Source organism: Castor canadensis, chromosome 13 (assembly GCF_047511655.1).
Source record: "Castor canadensis chromosome 13, mCasCan1.hap1v2, whole genome shotgun sequence".
NCBI lineage: Eukaryota > Metazoa > Chordata > Mammalia > Rodentia > Castoridae > Castor > Castor canadensis.
Window position 1 is genome coordinate 54486485 of NC_133398.1, and position 14791 is coordinate 54501275.

The following is a 14791-nucleotide window of genomic DNA, read 5'->3' on the forward strand; positions in this document are numbered from 1 at the left end:
AATCAGTTAGAAAGAAATAAGACAACTCATTGTAAAGTGGTCGGAGACATGAAGATGCAATTTAGTAAAAGATTATAAATGGTTAATAACCATAACAAAATACCAGTATCTTATTCGTAATCACAAAAAAACTTAAATGAACCTCCCAGTTATAAACCTAAGTAGAATATACACACAAAAGTGGTTAAAATGAGAAAGCCTAACTTTTCAATTGTTGATTAGGAATAGCAGAAATTTTCACAGCCTGCTGGTGGATGCAATAAAGTGTTACCACGCTTTGGGAAGTAGCATTATTAACCAAAACCTGAAAGTACACAAGCCATGGTGCAGTAAAGTAATTCCATTCCTAAGTTTTTGTTATGAAAATGCCCACACTTTTGCAACATAAGAAATGTACAAGAATATTCACTGCAGGATTTTTTGCACAAAATCCAAACTGAAGCAATCTAAACTTTAACAGTAGCATGGATAAACTGCAGTATATGCACACAATGAATATAAACAACAATGCCATATAATACTAGCTACTCAGGAAGCACAGATCAGGAGGATCACAGTTAGAAGACAGTGCTGGGCAAACAGTTCATGAGACCCTATCTGGAAAAAGCCAATCACACAAAAAGGGGCTGGTGGAGTGGCTCAAGTAGTAGAGTACCTCACTAGCCAGCATGAGGTACTGAGTTTAAACCCCACTGCCACCAAAAAGAAAAAAATAAGATTATAAAATTCATAAAAAGAAAATTAACCATCATATTCACAGTGGTAAAATAAGAAAAAAAGTCAAGATAATGATTATTAGGGGAGGGGGAATCCAGTGAGGGATTTGATATTTTCCAAACATTCTTTCTACAATTTGGTCAACATTTACTTTCTGACCACGATAATATGCATAGATTAAGTTAAAATAATTTATACTCTCTTCTTATAAAAATTAGGCTGGGAGTTACTTTTATTTTCAAACTTAGTAAGCTGCCCACAAATGATTATATTAAAGAAAATTTCCAAAGAAATAATATGTGGCAAAATGGTATTTTTTTTTCAGACAGGGTCTCATTATATAAATCAGGATGGCCCAGAAATTGCAATGCTCCTGTCTCAGCCTAAAATGCTCACTTCTATAAAATCTACCTTTTTATCATCAATCAGTCAGTAGGTACATTGTTATATTAATGATTCTATCATCACAAAGGCTGATATGAAAAAAAGTTTATTCACTTGGTATGTTTCATATACCTAAAAATAAAAATGAGATTTTTACTAGTTTTCTTTCCTATTATTTTCTTTTGCTGAAAAATAAATACCCTAAGATTTATATTTATAAACACTTCCATTTAATCTATGCAAATGTAACAAATATTTGAAATATTTGATACTTGAAATTAAAAAGTATTTTCACTGTATACTTCAAAGAAGATAACTGTAAGGATTCAAATCTAATCACAATAAAAGTATAGGACGAAATTAAGAACAAGGCTTAGAATTAAGAAACCTTAGTCATATACCTTTGGTGTCTTGCCCTCTACATTTGAATATGTTTGTGCTACTTCATTTCCTCGAGATTGGCTCTCTTCTGTTTGATCACTTTCTTTCTGGTGTCTTCCATCTATTGCAGGGGTTATTTTCTGGGATGTTTCCACAATAATTGTTCCCAAATTTTGAGATGTCTGTATTTCAGAATCACTGCTTTTAAAAAATAGAGGGAGATGTGAATATAAAACCTAAGAGGAGTTGTTACATGTACTTCTTTTAAGTTTAAGATTTAATATTAGGATTATATATGAAGCTACAAGTTTAATTTGGATATTTAGTTATTCTCAATGTTAAAGGGGAAATTGGTTTAAATATATTTTAAAAAATTACAGAATCTCTTCAAGAAAATAGATATGTGGAATCAAATCTCTATGAGTATCATGTCTAAAGTGTTTTTATCAAATGCTAATTCACAAAGCTTATGCTTTAAAACATTTCCAGGGATTGAGCATATGCTACTTTTAGATCCAGGCCATGCAGTTTTAATTTTCCTAGCAGAAAATTTTATCTTCTTTAGGAACAAAATTTTAATCACCTAGGCTATTGTCCATTGATTCTAATTTCATTCCTTATGGCTATTCATTATCAATAAAAATACTTGTTTAACACTAAAGATGGGCCAGGCACTTTTCTAGGCATAAGGGACAAAGTAACAATTGAACAAAATAGAAAACAACCTACCTTCATGTAGGAAATAAATAAAAAGAATAAGTAGGCTACATAGTATGTTGAAAAAATTAAGCAAGGAGGGGAGATTAGAAGTTTTGCAGTTGAGTGGAACATATAAATAAGTCTTTTCCATGTGTATAATCTTCTAAATATTTTGACATAGTTATATGCTGCTTGAAACATCTTGGAGAAAAATATTCCTAGCTGATTCAAATGATCCTAATGAATACCCTTTTGAAATAATTTATCACACTGGTCACTCTTGAATCTGCTCTAGCTGATCATGATGAAGCATCATGTCCAGAATACATTTCATAATCTAAGAACTCAATACTATGAGAAGGAGTTAGTAGAACTTATGGACAATACAGACTAAAACTGTATAAGCTTTTCTGGTAAGTTCATTACACTGTAGACTTATAGAAGATTTAATAAAATCTGGTAAAGTATTTCTATAAGACCATTGTAAAACCACATAGTTCTGTCACTGCAGAGTTGAACAATTAGTATTTTATGGTCAAGCAAACTATCCTGTAGTCTGTTATATAACTGTATCTTCCCAGTCTATTGATATCTTTGGAATTTTGATTCTATATTGTGAAGCATTTTCCAGTCCTTTCATTGTCATGTTATCCACAAACTTGATAAATATGCCTTGTTGGAATTCAGATACAGTGATATTTAGTATAATTAGATCAAAGTGTAAAAGATATAGGCGATGGGAGCTGGGAATGTAGTTCAGTGGTACAGCACTTGCCTAAAATGTGTAAGTGCCTGAATAAAATCTCTAGCACTGATAAAACAAAAAAGATATGCATTAGTTTGACAAGAATTTCACTTGAAGAACCATGCTGATTTTGAGAAATCACTGCTTCTTTTAAGAAATATTCATAAGCTGCTATTTTATAATATCTTATTAAATAAGATTTTATTTAGGATTTATCTGGGATTTTATTTAGGATTTATTCTTTTTTAAACACCAACCATACATGTAAGCTTCTTTTGTAATTTTCTCCTTCCTTCCTTTCTTCCTTCCTACTTTCCTTTCTCGTCCCCTCCCTTACTTTGCTGTACTGGGGTTTGAGCTCAGTGTCTTGTGCTTATTAGGCAATTGCTCTTCCACTTGAGACGCGTCCTCAGCCCTATTTTCTTTGATCTTTTTTTTTTTTCTTTTTTTGGTCATTTTCAAATAGGGTCTCATATTTATGCATACGATCCTATTTACACTTCCTGGGAAGACGGGATGACAAGCACACATACCACACTCAGAACTTTCTGCCAGGCTGGCCTCAAACCATGATCCTCCCCATCTCTATCTAGCTCCTGCGTGGCAAGGATTACAAGCCTGAGCCACTGCACCCAGGTTCTTCTTCCTCTTTTTATTTTTATTTTTTTCAATAAAAACAACAGTTTTATAATTCATTTAATGGCAACTGTTAGCCACAAAATTTCTCTATAAAGGTTACACATTCTTTAGACAAATCTGCACATTAGCAATGACAATCTGCAAGTTATTATATTAGCTAGTTATTTTTCTTAAGGTTGATCAGAGATAACTTAGAATCTGAGCCATGATACAATCAAACAAAATGATCATATAATAAATAAGATCTAGTTTGTCACCAGCTTTTATAAAACCAGGCCCAGTGAAAGTACGAGATCTAGGGAACCATGCATGGTTATAATATAGCAAATATTTATCCTGTCCTGATTATTACAAAATCAGAACAGTGAGAATATTCACAGTACACATTTTTAAGTATCAAAATGATATTTACTTGTCTCCCATAGTCATGTATCATTTGGGTTCTTCTTCACAAAATGATCAGCAATTGATCGAATGTACAAGTTCTTTCAATAACCTGAAATTCCCTATGTATGGGTCAGAATACTAGATCTGTATGCTTATTGTTTATCTCTCTATATAGTCTGTTTTCTGTTTGTCAAAAACTTAAAGTGAAATGCAGCATAATCATTATATCTAGTAACAAGATGGGCTTAAGAAGAAACTTTAAAACTGAAAAGTTCCACTTGGAGGAGGGTAGCTTTGGAGATGGAGTAGAGAGCTTACTTTTCCTTATAATTCTTTATTTATTCATTTCCAAATAACATTTATTGAATGTCTATAATGTTCCGGTTATTGAATGTCTATAATGTTCCAGTATGTGACATACATTGCTGCACAAATTCCACAATATTCTTGCCCTCAGAGAGTTTATATTCTATTGAGTGGAGATAATAAACACAATAAATTTGAAATGTATGCAGCATGCTATAAGAAATAAGTGCTAGTGGGTAAAAATGAGCCAAGGAAGAGGAAGAAATCCAGAGCACAGTTTGAATTAGATCGGCCACTACTAACATTGCAGCAAAGACTCAGAGGGAGGAAGTTAACTGACGAGATGTCTGAGGAAATATACTCCACCACCAGACTAAAAATGTTCCTGCTTGCAAAAGACTACGAAGCAGTCCACTGTGGACAGGATACAGAAAACATGAACTAGAGCATGAACTAAAGACAAGGCTAAAAGCAGAGAGATGGGCTAGGTAACTACCTGTAATAAACCAGGAAGAAGATAACGATAGATATGACAGGGAGATAGTAATAGGGTGACAGCAACATAATTGGCAAGAAGTGGTCAGATTTGGGGTATTTTTTGAAGAAATCCACTAGGATTTCCTTATTTGAAGTGGGAAGTGAGAAAAAGCCTAGAATCCAAAGTGATTCTGAGTCCTTGGTCAGAGAAAATTGACACAGATTTTGTGTGGGGAAGCTCAGGAGTATGGATTGGACTATTAGATAACCAAGTGTGATGTTAATCTATTAACTTTACAAGTCTCAAATTCAGGAGTAAGGTATAAGCTGGATATATAAATTTTGAGGGTGGTTGGCATAAAAGCATTAAATAAAAATTTAAGGATTGTGCTAATAGATACTGTGAGATCATAAGAATGGAAAAAGAAACATAGACAATGTCCAAGAACTGAAGTTCTTAAAAGCAGAGATGGGAGGAGGAAAGCACATGGCACTAGGTTGAATATCAGCAAGAAAATAAACTGTCTAAGTAGTATGGTAAAGTATAACAAGGAGGTAGAAAATCTACTGTGTCAAATATTGCTGAGAGGTCAAGTAATGTGGTGGTGATCTTGAAAAGAATTGCTTTAAAAGGACAATGAAGGAATAAAAGCAAGTGGAAACAAGGAATGTAGAAAAGTTTTCAGATTTTCTGCTAAGGTAAACAAAAATAGAGGACTACTAGACACAAGAGTATTGACAGGTACAGGAAATCTTCTGGTTTCCAGATTTGGTTCTCCTAACTTCATCTCAGTAATTAGGGTAATTTATCTGGCTAACAAAGTGGTTCCCTCTGATGTCCGTTAGTGCAGAAGCAGGAGGAACCCAAGTGGTCAGGTTATAAACTTAGCTTTTGCCTTTCCAGACAATAATGGAAAAAGTTTTTCTTCTAATCCACCACACTGAAGGGTGATAATAATGCTAAACAAAACCTCCTAAAGTGGGTTATTTGGTTAACTAGTAACAAAGGCCACTTCAACATACAAGGCTTTTTCCCCATAGACTGTCATTTTAAAATATATTCACTACTCAATGTCTTCTAGCTAGTACCATAACTTAGCCTACAACTGTGGGAGACCAGTAACTAAATAGACTGAGAAGAAACTCTGACATGTGCAAGGCCGGGTCAAAGACCTTTGTACTGAGAAGGCAAGGACCAGGCACAAAGGAGGTGAGCAAGGTTCAGCAAGGCTGCCTTGCAAGTAGGGAGATAGACCTTGGCATGAGCATGGCTCTGTCAAAGGGCCCCTTGGCTGATAGGCATGGACCCAGCCAAGGGGAGGCACGGTTCAGCAAGGTTGCCTTGCAGGGAAAACAGGGCATGTTGACATAGTCGGGATAGTCTGCAGTAAATAACAACATGCCACAGCTGCTCTGTTCCTGCCGCCTACACGAATGGACCCATGAAACCTCGACCTGCACTTCACCCCACTTTCCCACACTTGCTGTATAAATAAATGCACTTGTAGGCAGAGGGGGTCACTGGCATCTGTCATCAGGAGTGCTGGATCCACCCAGTCCCAAGCTTTTCTATATGTCTGTCTTTGTGTCTTTTTTCTCAATCCCCAGTCACTCCCAGTCAGGTCAAGGGACATGCTCATGCTGGCCGTGAGAACAAGAGATCATCCACTGTTCTATAAAGTAAGTTGCTATAAGGGAAAATGTGGTAAGATCAGTGAATTATACGATATAGTTCATTGTCACATATCCTTTGCCACAAAATGTATCTTCTAGCCTGTGGAATGTTGTATGAGGTGCTGAAGGAGTATATGAGTCTTCTTCTAAGTCTAAGAGTAGTGGAATAGGCAGAAGTACAATGGAAAAATAAATGCAAGAAACAGTTACATATCCTCTTGAAAAAAAAAGATTCCTCCACTATAAAGGCAGAGGTCTTATATAATTGATCAGCCACTAAGAAGCCGGTTGACCCTTCTGGAGAACATTGCCATACTGGTGACTTGGAACTGGTCTCTGCTGTAAGTTTAATATTCAACAGTGTCAGTACCCAGATGAGTTTTGGTGGGAGGAAGTCAATTTTGTGGAACAAATGCAAAGTTTCTGTCTCCACTGCTATATCTACTCTGTTCATTATTCTGCTATGCAAGCCCAGATATGAGGGAATAGGCAACATCCTCATGGTCACTTTGTCCACACAAGGGGATTCCTCTGAGACTATTTCCAAAACTCCATCTACCTATCTCCCTACACAAACTGCATGTCACCAATATTCCAATTTTTTTCAAGTTTTTGATATACTAAGAGATACTTATATTTGATTCACTCCCCCAACATTTATCTTAATCTTTGCTACTCTTTTTGGATGGGAAGGATAGCAGGAAGGAAAGTGCATTAATTAGGTTTTCCAGAAAAACAGAATCAATTACATGTATGTTGTAGGAATTGGATCACATGGTTATGGAGGCTGAGAAGTTAAAAATCTGCAGTGTAGGCCAGTAGGCTGGAGAACCAGGTGTGAACCACTGGCAAACACATACCAAGGAGAGCTAATGTCCTTATTCTAGGTCTGAAGGTGTGCAAGCTACATTCCCAATACAGGGATGATGGTATAGATGAAATCCAGAAGAAATCACTAGAGAATTGATTCACTCGTGCTTGCTCTTTGTTAATTTTGATTTGCATGATTTTTTAAAAAAATTACCAGTACTACAGCTTCCTCACAACTATACCAGCTTTTTTTAAATGGAAAAGGCTATAACAGAAAGATTATATAGGTGTCTACGAAGTGATTCTTGTCACACTTTGTCAGAAAATCTACATATTTTGCATTTTATTCAGCCCATAAGCTAATTGGATTAGGCCCACCTCCACTCTGTAGGGCCAAGTGCTTTACCCAAAGTTCATTTATTTAAAAGTTAAACTCATCCAGAGAAACACTCTTTAAGTTGATACAGAAGATGAGCCATCACAGATATGTTGAAAGCAAAATGGCGGCTAAGTAAGATCATCAAGCAGTCATCTCCACATAGACACACCAGTATGAACAGCTATTCACACACCAAATTGTCTTCACAAGAGCTGAGCAAGCCAGGTGAGACACCACAGTACCTGTTTTTAATGCAACAGAAAGATGCATTGAAGAAGGAAAGAGTTGCATGTGTCATCATCCCTCCTCCAACTCTAAGCAGTGCCATTTTTAGTGATAAAATAGAGGAAGTCATTACATGTTCAGAGGAAATGATCAGCTGGCTTAGAATTTCTGGAAAGAGGCACACATACAAAAATAGCTATAAGAATGGATTAAATTACCTAATCCTTCAGTACCAAGACAACATCACACATCACCAAACATCAAAAGCTTTCAGAAAATTATGACTTCAACTACTGGCCAAAATAATGTTCAAAAACGACTACATAGAAATAAGTATGACAGAACTTTCAGGTGCAGATTTTTAAACAGCTATTTTAAGGAAACTCAAAAAGCTTCAAGAAAATACAGAGAAACAAATCAATACTTTAATAGAGAAATTTAACAGTGAAATAGAAGCCATTTTAAAAAATCAAACGAAAATCCTTTTGTTAAAAATATATTAAGTGAATTTAAAACACAATAGAAGGAATTCATGATCAAAAAGAAGAAAGAACCAACCCTCCTTATACTGTTCCACGAAATAGGGAAGGAAAACTGCCAAACATGTTTTATGAAGCCAGTATTACACTTATCCCAAAACCAGGCAAACACACCTCCAAAAAGGAGAACTATAGGCCAATCTCCTTAATGAACATATACGCAAAAATCCTCAACAAAATAATGGCAAACCGAATGCAACAACACAACAAAAAGATTATTCACCATGAACAAGTAGGCTTCATTCCAGTGATGCAGGGGTGGCTCAATATACGAAAATCAATAAACGTAATAAACCACATTAACAGAAGCAAAGACAAAAACCACTTGATCATCTCAATAGATGCAGAAAAAGCCTTTGATAAGATCCAACACCATTTCATGATAATAGCTCTAAGAAAAAAAGGAATAGAAGGAAAGTACCTCAACATTATAAAAGCTATATATGACAAACCTACAGCCAGCATTATACTTAACTGAGAAAAACTGAAACCATTCCCTCTAAAATCAGGAACCAGACAAGGATGCCCACTATCCCCACTCCTATTCAACATGGTACTGGAATTCCTAGCCAGAGCAATTAGGCAAGCAGAAGGAATAAAAGGAATACAAATAGGTAAAGAAACTGTCAAAATATCCCTATTTGCAGACGACATGATCCTATACCGTAAAGACCCAAAAAACACTACTCAGAAGCTTCTAGACATCATCAATAGCTATAGAAAGGTAGCAGGATATAAAATCAACATAGAAAAACCATTAGCATTTCTATACACTAACAATGAGCAAACTGAAAAAGAATGTATGAAAACAATTCCATTTACAATAGCCTCAAAAAAAATCAAATACCTAGGTGTAAACCTAACAAAACATGTGAATGACCTCTACAAGGAAAACTATACACTTCTGAAGAAAGAGATTGAGGAAGACTATAGAAAGTGGAGAGATCTCCCATGCTCATGGATTGGTAGAATCAACATAGTAAAAATGTCTATACTCCCAAAAGTAATCTACATGTTTCATGCAATTCCCATCAAAATTCCAATGACATTCATTAAAGAGATCGAAAAATCTACCGTGAAATTTATATGGAAACACAGGAAGCCACGAATAGCCAAGGCAATAATCAGTCAAAAGAACAATGCAGGAGGTATCACAATACCTGACTTCAAACTATATTACAAAGCAATTAACAATAAAAACAGCATGGTACTGGCACAAAAACAAACATGAAGACCAGTGGAACAGAATAGAGGACGCAGATAGGAAGCCACACAACTATAACCAACTTGTCTTTGACAAAGGAGCTAAAAATATACGATGGAGAAACAGCAGCCTCTTCAACAAAAACTTCTGGGAAAACTGGTTAGCAGTCTGCAAAAAACTGAAACTAGATCCATGTATATCACCCTATACCAAGATTAACTCAAAATGGATCAAGGATCTTAATATCAGACCCCAAACTCTAAAGTTGATACAGGAAAGAATAGGAACTACTCTGGAGTTAGTAGGTATAGGTAAGAACTTTCTCAATGAAACCCCAGCAGCACAGCAACTAAGAGATAGCATAGATAAATGGGACCTCATAAAACTAAAAAGCTTCTGTTCATCAAAAGAAATGGTCTCTAAATTGATAGATAGAAAGATAGATAGATAAAGGAGATTAACTATAGTCAAGGGTATATGGATCCATATCTAGAGAAATCTTTGAAATAAAGTATTAGGAATCTAAACCAAGATTATTATTTTGAGAAAATTCAGACCATCTATTTTTGTAAATTTAATGAAGAATATGAGAATCAGGATTTCAAGGAGAATCAAGTGAGTGAATAGGTCATTAAAATTTTATAGTAAAAAAATTTCAAGATTAAAAAATCTTTGCAACCAAGAGCCGGGTACATTGGCACACTTATATATTGTCTCAGCTACTCTGGAGGCTTAGGCAGGAAGATTGCTCGAAGCCAAAATAGTGAGATGGGAGGGGAGAGGAAAGAATGGGAGGGGAGGGGCTGGGAGAGAAGGGGAGAGAAGGGGAGGGGAGGGGAGGGGAGAGGAGAGGAGAGGAGGGGAGGGGAGAGGAGAGGAGAGGACAGGTCTTGGCAATCATAAAACTAATGATTCCGTTAACTCTACTGAAGATGTCATTTGCTAAGAAAATTTCTAAGAGAAGTCTATGGAATATCCATTTGTAGAATTTATAAATACTTACAAAAAGCAGGCTAAAAAAGACTTACACCAGAAATTTGTAGAAGATAAAATTTTGATGTGTGCAATTTGTTTCACTGTAAAAGTTTCAGCATCCTTGATCATCCTTGGGATTGAAAGATTGAACATAAAAATCACACACACAAATACCCTGGGCATGAATGGACAAGGGAGTTAGAGAATAAAAAGAAAATGATTCACTGCAACAGCAACAGTAAAATCTTTTATAGTACTTAGCATATTTTAGGCTTTTTTTTTTTTTTTTAGCTCAGGGCCTTGTGCTTGTTAGAGAGATACTCTACCACTTCAGTCATGCTCCAAGCCCTTTTGCCTTGGCTATTTTTGAGGTATGGTATCACATTTATGGTTGGGCCAGCCTGGATCACAACTGACCCTATTTATGCTTCCTGTGCATCTGGGACAGAAGGCACACACTACCCAGCTTTTCATTGGCTGAGATATGGTGTAGAAAACTTTTTTGCCTGGCATGGCCTCAAATAGCAATCCTCCAATCTCTATCTCCCGAATAACTAGGAATACAGATGTGAGCCACCATTCCTAACCACAGGCATATTTTAATTTATTATCTAACTTATTTCTTAAAATGTATCTATGAGTATGCCTATTTTACAGCTGAAGAGACTGAGGTACAGTCACGTCAAACAGAATGCCTATGGTCACACAGCTAGAGGATACTGGAGTTAGGGTTTGAACAAAAATAGTTTGGCTGTAGGTTCTGTGCTTGTAATTACTCTAAATAATGGCAGAGTTCTCTTGAGAAGGGAAATACTTTTTATATTCTTAGTTGGGACTGCAATAAAAGACAGATTAACATGTGAAAAGTATACAAATTTATTTGATGTAAGTTTTATATGTCACAGGAATCTTCAAAAGAAAATGTTGACCCAAATATGAGGTACTAGTAGTAAAAAGGGGAATGTTTAGCAAGTCCTGTTCATTCACATGCCCTTCATGTTCCTCTGTTTGTGGAGATAAGGATGCTCTTTTCCTCCAGGTACAGAGGGGGCACTTCTCACATGAGGGTCTTATGACCTGCTTTGGGGAGAATGTCAGAGAGTTCTTTCTATATCTACCATTTCTCAAATTCCTTTAGCTACATTTTTTAGTAGCATGTCTGAACTCCATCTACTGGAAGCAGCTATTTACAAAAGGTGGTAATGTAAGTGAATACACTGCTTTATAAGTGAAAATGGAAGAAAGATGGAGAGGGCTTTAGGGTTAAGGTTGAAAACTTTAAAATGATCAAAATGGCATGACTTATCCCTGAAGCAAAAAAATAAAAGCGAAAGTCAAAGATCACTATATATTTTAAATTAATTTTGAATGAGAACAAAATACATTGGTAAGGAAAAGACAGAAATCTGTTAGGATAAAGAAAGAGAATTATTAATATATAATAACCAGGCAATTAAAGAAATAATTTAATAATAAGCAAAAATGGAAATAGAAATTATAATTATAGGGGTAGAAAATGATTATTTCCTCTTTACCCATCAAAGTTCTAAGCAGGGACCCTATAACAAGACAGATTAATAAAAGAATAATCCTTATGCCAAAGTGGCATATTTTGGAGTGGCAAATTCCACCACATTTTATTATCTACCTAGTCCATTTTTATTTCTGTGCTTTTTCCAACAAGTTTTCTCTTCTTTTTAAAAACTTTCTAAGGATACTGAATTTCAGTTTTTCTTCTTGATGGTTATTACCCATCACTGAATGGGCATGCTCTTAAAAACTATGTGAAATAAATAGTAATAAGGTAATAATTATACAATGTTATACTATGTGACTAAGTTCCATTTTTCTCCATTTCTAAATAATCTTCTTAAACTTTAGACTATAAGTAAACTCTTCTGAAGTCTGTGAAGTTCCACTGCAGGGTTTCTAATTGTTTGAGAATTGTCACTGAATGATTCTGAAAGTGTTCTGATAGGCAGGAAATAAAACTCTTCAATTCTCATAGTGTAAAACTGAGCATTACTGCCAAATAACTTATGTGGCTTTCCTATATTTCAAGAAATATAGTGTTGTATGTCTCCTAAAACAATGACTGGCAATAAAAGAGGAAATTAAAAAGTTCCTAGAAGTCAATGAAAATGAAAACACAACCTACCGGAACCTATGGGACACAGCTAAGGCAGTCTTGAGAGGAAAGTTTATAGCCATGAGTGCATATATTAAAAAGATTGAAAGATCCCAAATCAATGACCTAATGATACATCTCAAACTCCTAGAAAAACAAGAACAAGCAAATCCCAAAACAAATAGAAGGAGAGAAATAATAAAAATAAGAGCTGAAATCAACGAAATAGAAACCAAAAAAACCATACAAAGAATTAATGAAACAAAAAGTTGGTTCTTTGAAAAAATAAACAAGATTGATAGACCCCTGGCAAACTTGACTAAAATGAGGAGAGAAAAAACCCAAATTAGTAGAATGAGGAATGCAAAAGGGGAGATAACAACAAACACCATGGAAGTCCAGGAAATCATCAGAGACTACTTTGAGAACATATATTCAAATAAATTTGAAAATCTAAAAGAAATGGACAGATTTCTAGATACATATGATCATCCAAAACTGAACCAAGAGGAAATTAATCACCTGAATAGACCTATAACACAAAATGAAATTGAAGCAGCAATCAAGAGTCTCCCCAAAAAGAAAAGTCCAGGACCTGATGGATTCTCTGCTGAATTCTATCAGACCTTTAAAGAAGAACTGATACCAACCCTCCTTAAACTGTTCCATGAAATAGAAAGGGAAGGAAAACTGCCAAACACATTTTATGAAGCCAGTATTACACTTATCCCAAAACCAGGCAAAGACACCTCCAAAAAGGAGAACTATAGGCCAATCTCCTTCATGAACATTGATGCAAAAATCCTCAACAAAATAATGGCAAATCGAATTCAGCAACACATCAAAAAGATTATTCACCACGACCAGGTAGGCTTCATCCCAGGGATGCAGGGGTGGTTCAACATACGAAAATCAATAAACGTAATAAACCACATTAACAGAAGCAAAGACAAAAACCACTTGATCATCTCAATAGATGCAGAAAAAGCCTTTGATAAGATCCAACATCATTTCATGATAAAAGCTCTAAGAAAACTAGGAATAGAAGGAAAGTTCCTCAACATTATAAAAGCTACATATGACAAACCTACAGCCAGCATTATACTTAATGGAGAGAAATTAAAACCATTCCCTCTAAAATCAGGAACCAGACAAGGATGCCCACTATCTCCACTCCTATTCAACATAGTACTGGAATTCCTAGCCAGAGCAATTAGGCAAGAAGAAAGAATAAAAGGAATACAAATAGGTAAAGAAACTGTCAAAATATCCCTGTTTGCAGACGACATGATCCTATACCTTAAAGACCCAAAAAACTCTACTCAGAAGCTTCTAGACATCATCAATAGCTATAGCAAGGTAGCAGGATATAAAATCAACATAGAAAAATCATTAGCATTTCTATACACTAACAATGAGCAAACTGAAAAAGAATGTATGAAAACAATTCCATTTACAATAGCCTCAAAAAAAATCAAATACCTAGGTGTAAACCTAACAAAAGATGTGAAAGACCTCTACAAGGAAAACTATACACTTCTGAAGAAAGAGATTGAGGAAGACTATAGAACGTGGAGAGATCTCCCATGCTCATGGATTGATAGAATCAACATAGTAAAAATGTCGATACTCCCCAAAGTAATCTACATGTTTAATGCAATTCCCATCAAAATTCCAATGACATTCATTAAAGAGATCGAAAAATCTACTGTTAAATTTATATGGAAACACAAGAGGCCACGAATAGCCAAGGCAATACTCAGTCAAAAGAACAATGCAGGAGGTATCACAATACCTGACTTCAAACTATATTACAAAGCAATAACAATAAAAACAGCATGGTACTGGCACAAAAACAAACATGAAGACCAGTGGAACAGAATAGAGGATCCAGATATGAAGCCACACAACTATGAGCAACTTATCTTTGACAAAGGAGCTAAAAATATACGATGGAGAAATAGCAGCCTCTTCAACAAAAACTGCTGGGAAAACTGGTTAGCAGTCTGCAAAAAACTGAAACTAGATCCATGTATATCACCCTATACCAAGATTAACTCAAAATGGATCAAGGATCTGAATATCAGACCCCAAACTCTTAAGTTGATACAAGAAAGAGTAG

At 35.4% G+C, this 14791-nt stretch overlaps 1 protein-coding gene and 1 non-coding gene across 17 annotated transcripts in view; both read right to left on the minus strand.

Moving 5' to 3' along the window:
• Cntln (centlein) overlaps positions 1–14791 on the minus strand; it is a 314618-nt gene that overhangs the window by 85771 nt on the left and 214056 nt on the right. For 11 of the 16 annotated variants that reach the window (XR_012440429.1, XR_012440430.1, XM_074051757.1 and 8 more), the window contains one exon: positions 1503–1683. The exons of 1 other annotated variant lie outside the window; for it this stretch is intronic. Coding sequence is in view for 13 of the 15 variants with exons in the window: in XM_074051757.1 (XP_073907858.1) it covers positions 1503–1683 (181 nt within the window). In the remaining 2 variants the exon portion in view is untranslated. The remainder of the gene's footprint in view (positions 1–1502; positions 1684–14791) is intronic. 4 more of the 16 variants (XM_074051749.1, XM_074051753.1, XM_074051751.1 and 1 more) reach the window with 1 other exon arrangement.
• LOC141415963 (small nucleolar RNA SNORA72) lies at positions 3814–3945 on the minus strand. Its single transcript, XR_012440904.1, has one exon. It is a non-coding gene; the product is annotated as a small nucleolar RNA SNORA72 (small nucleolar RNA).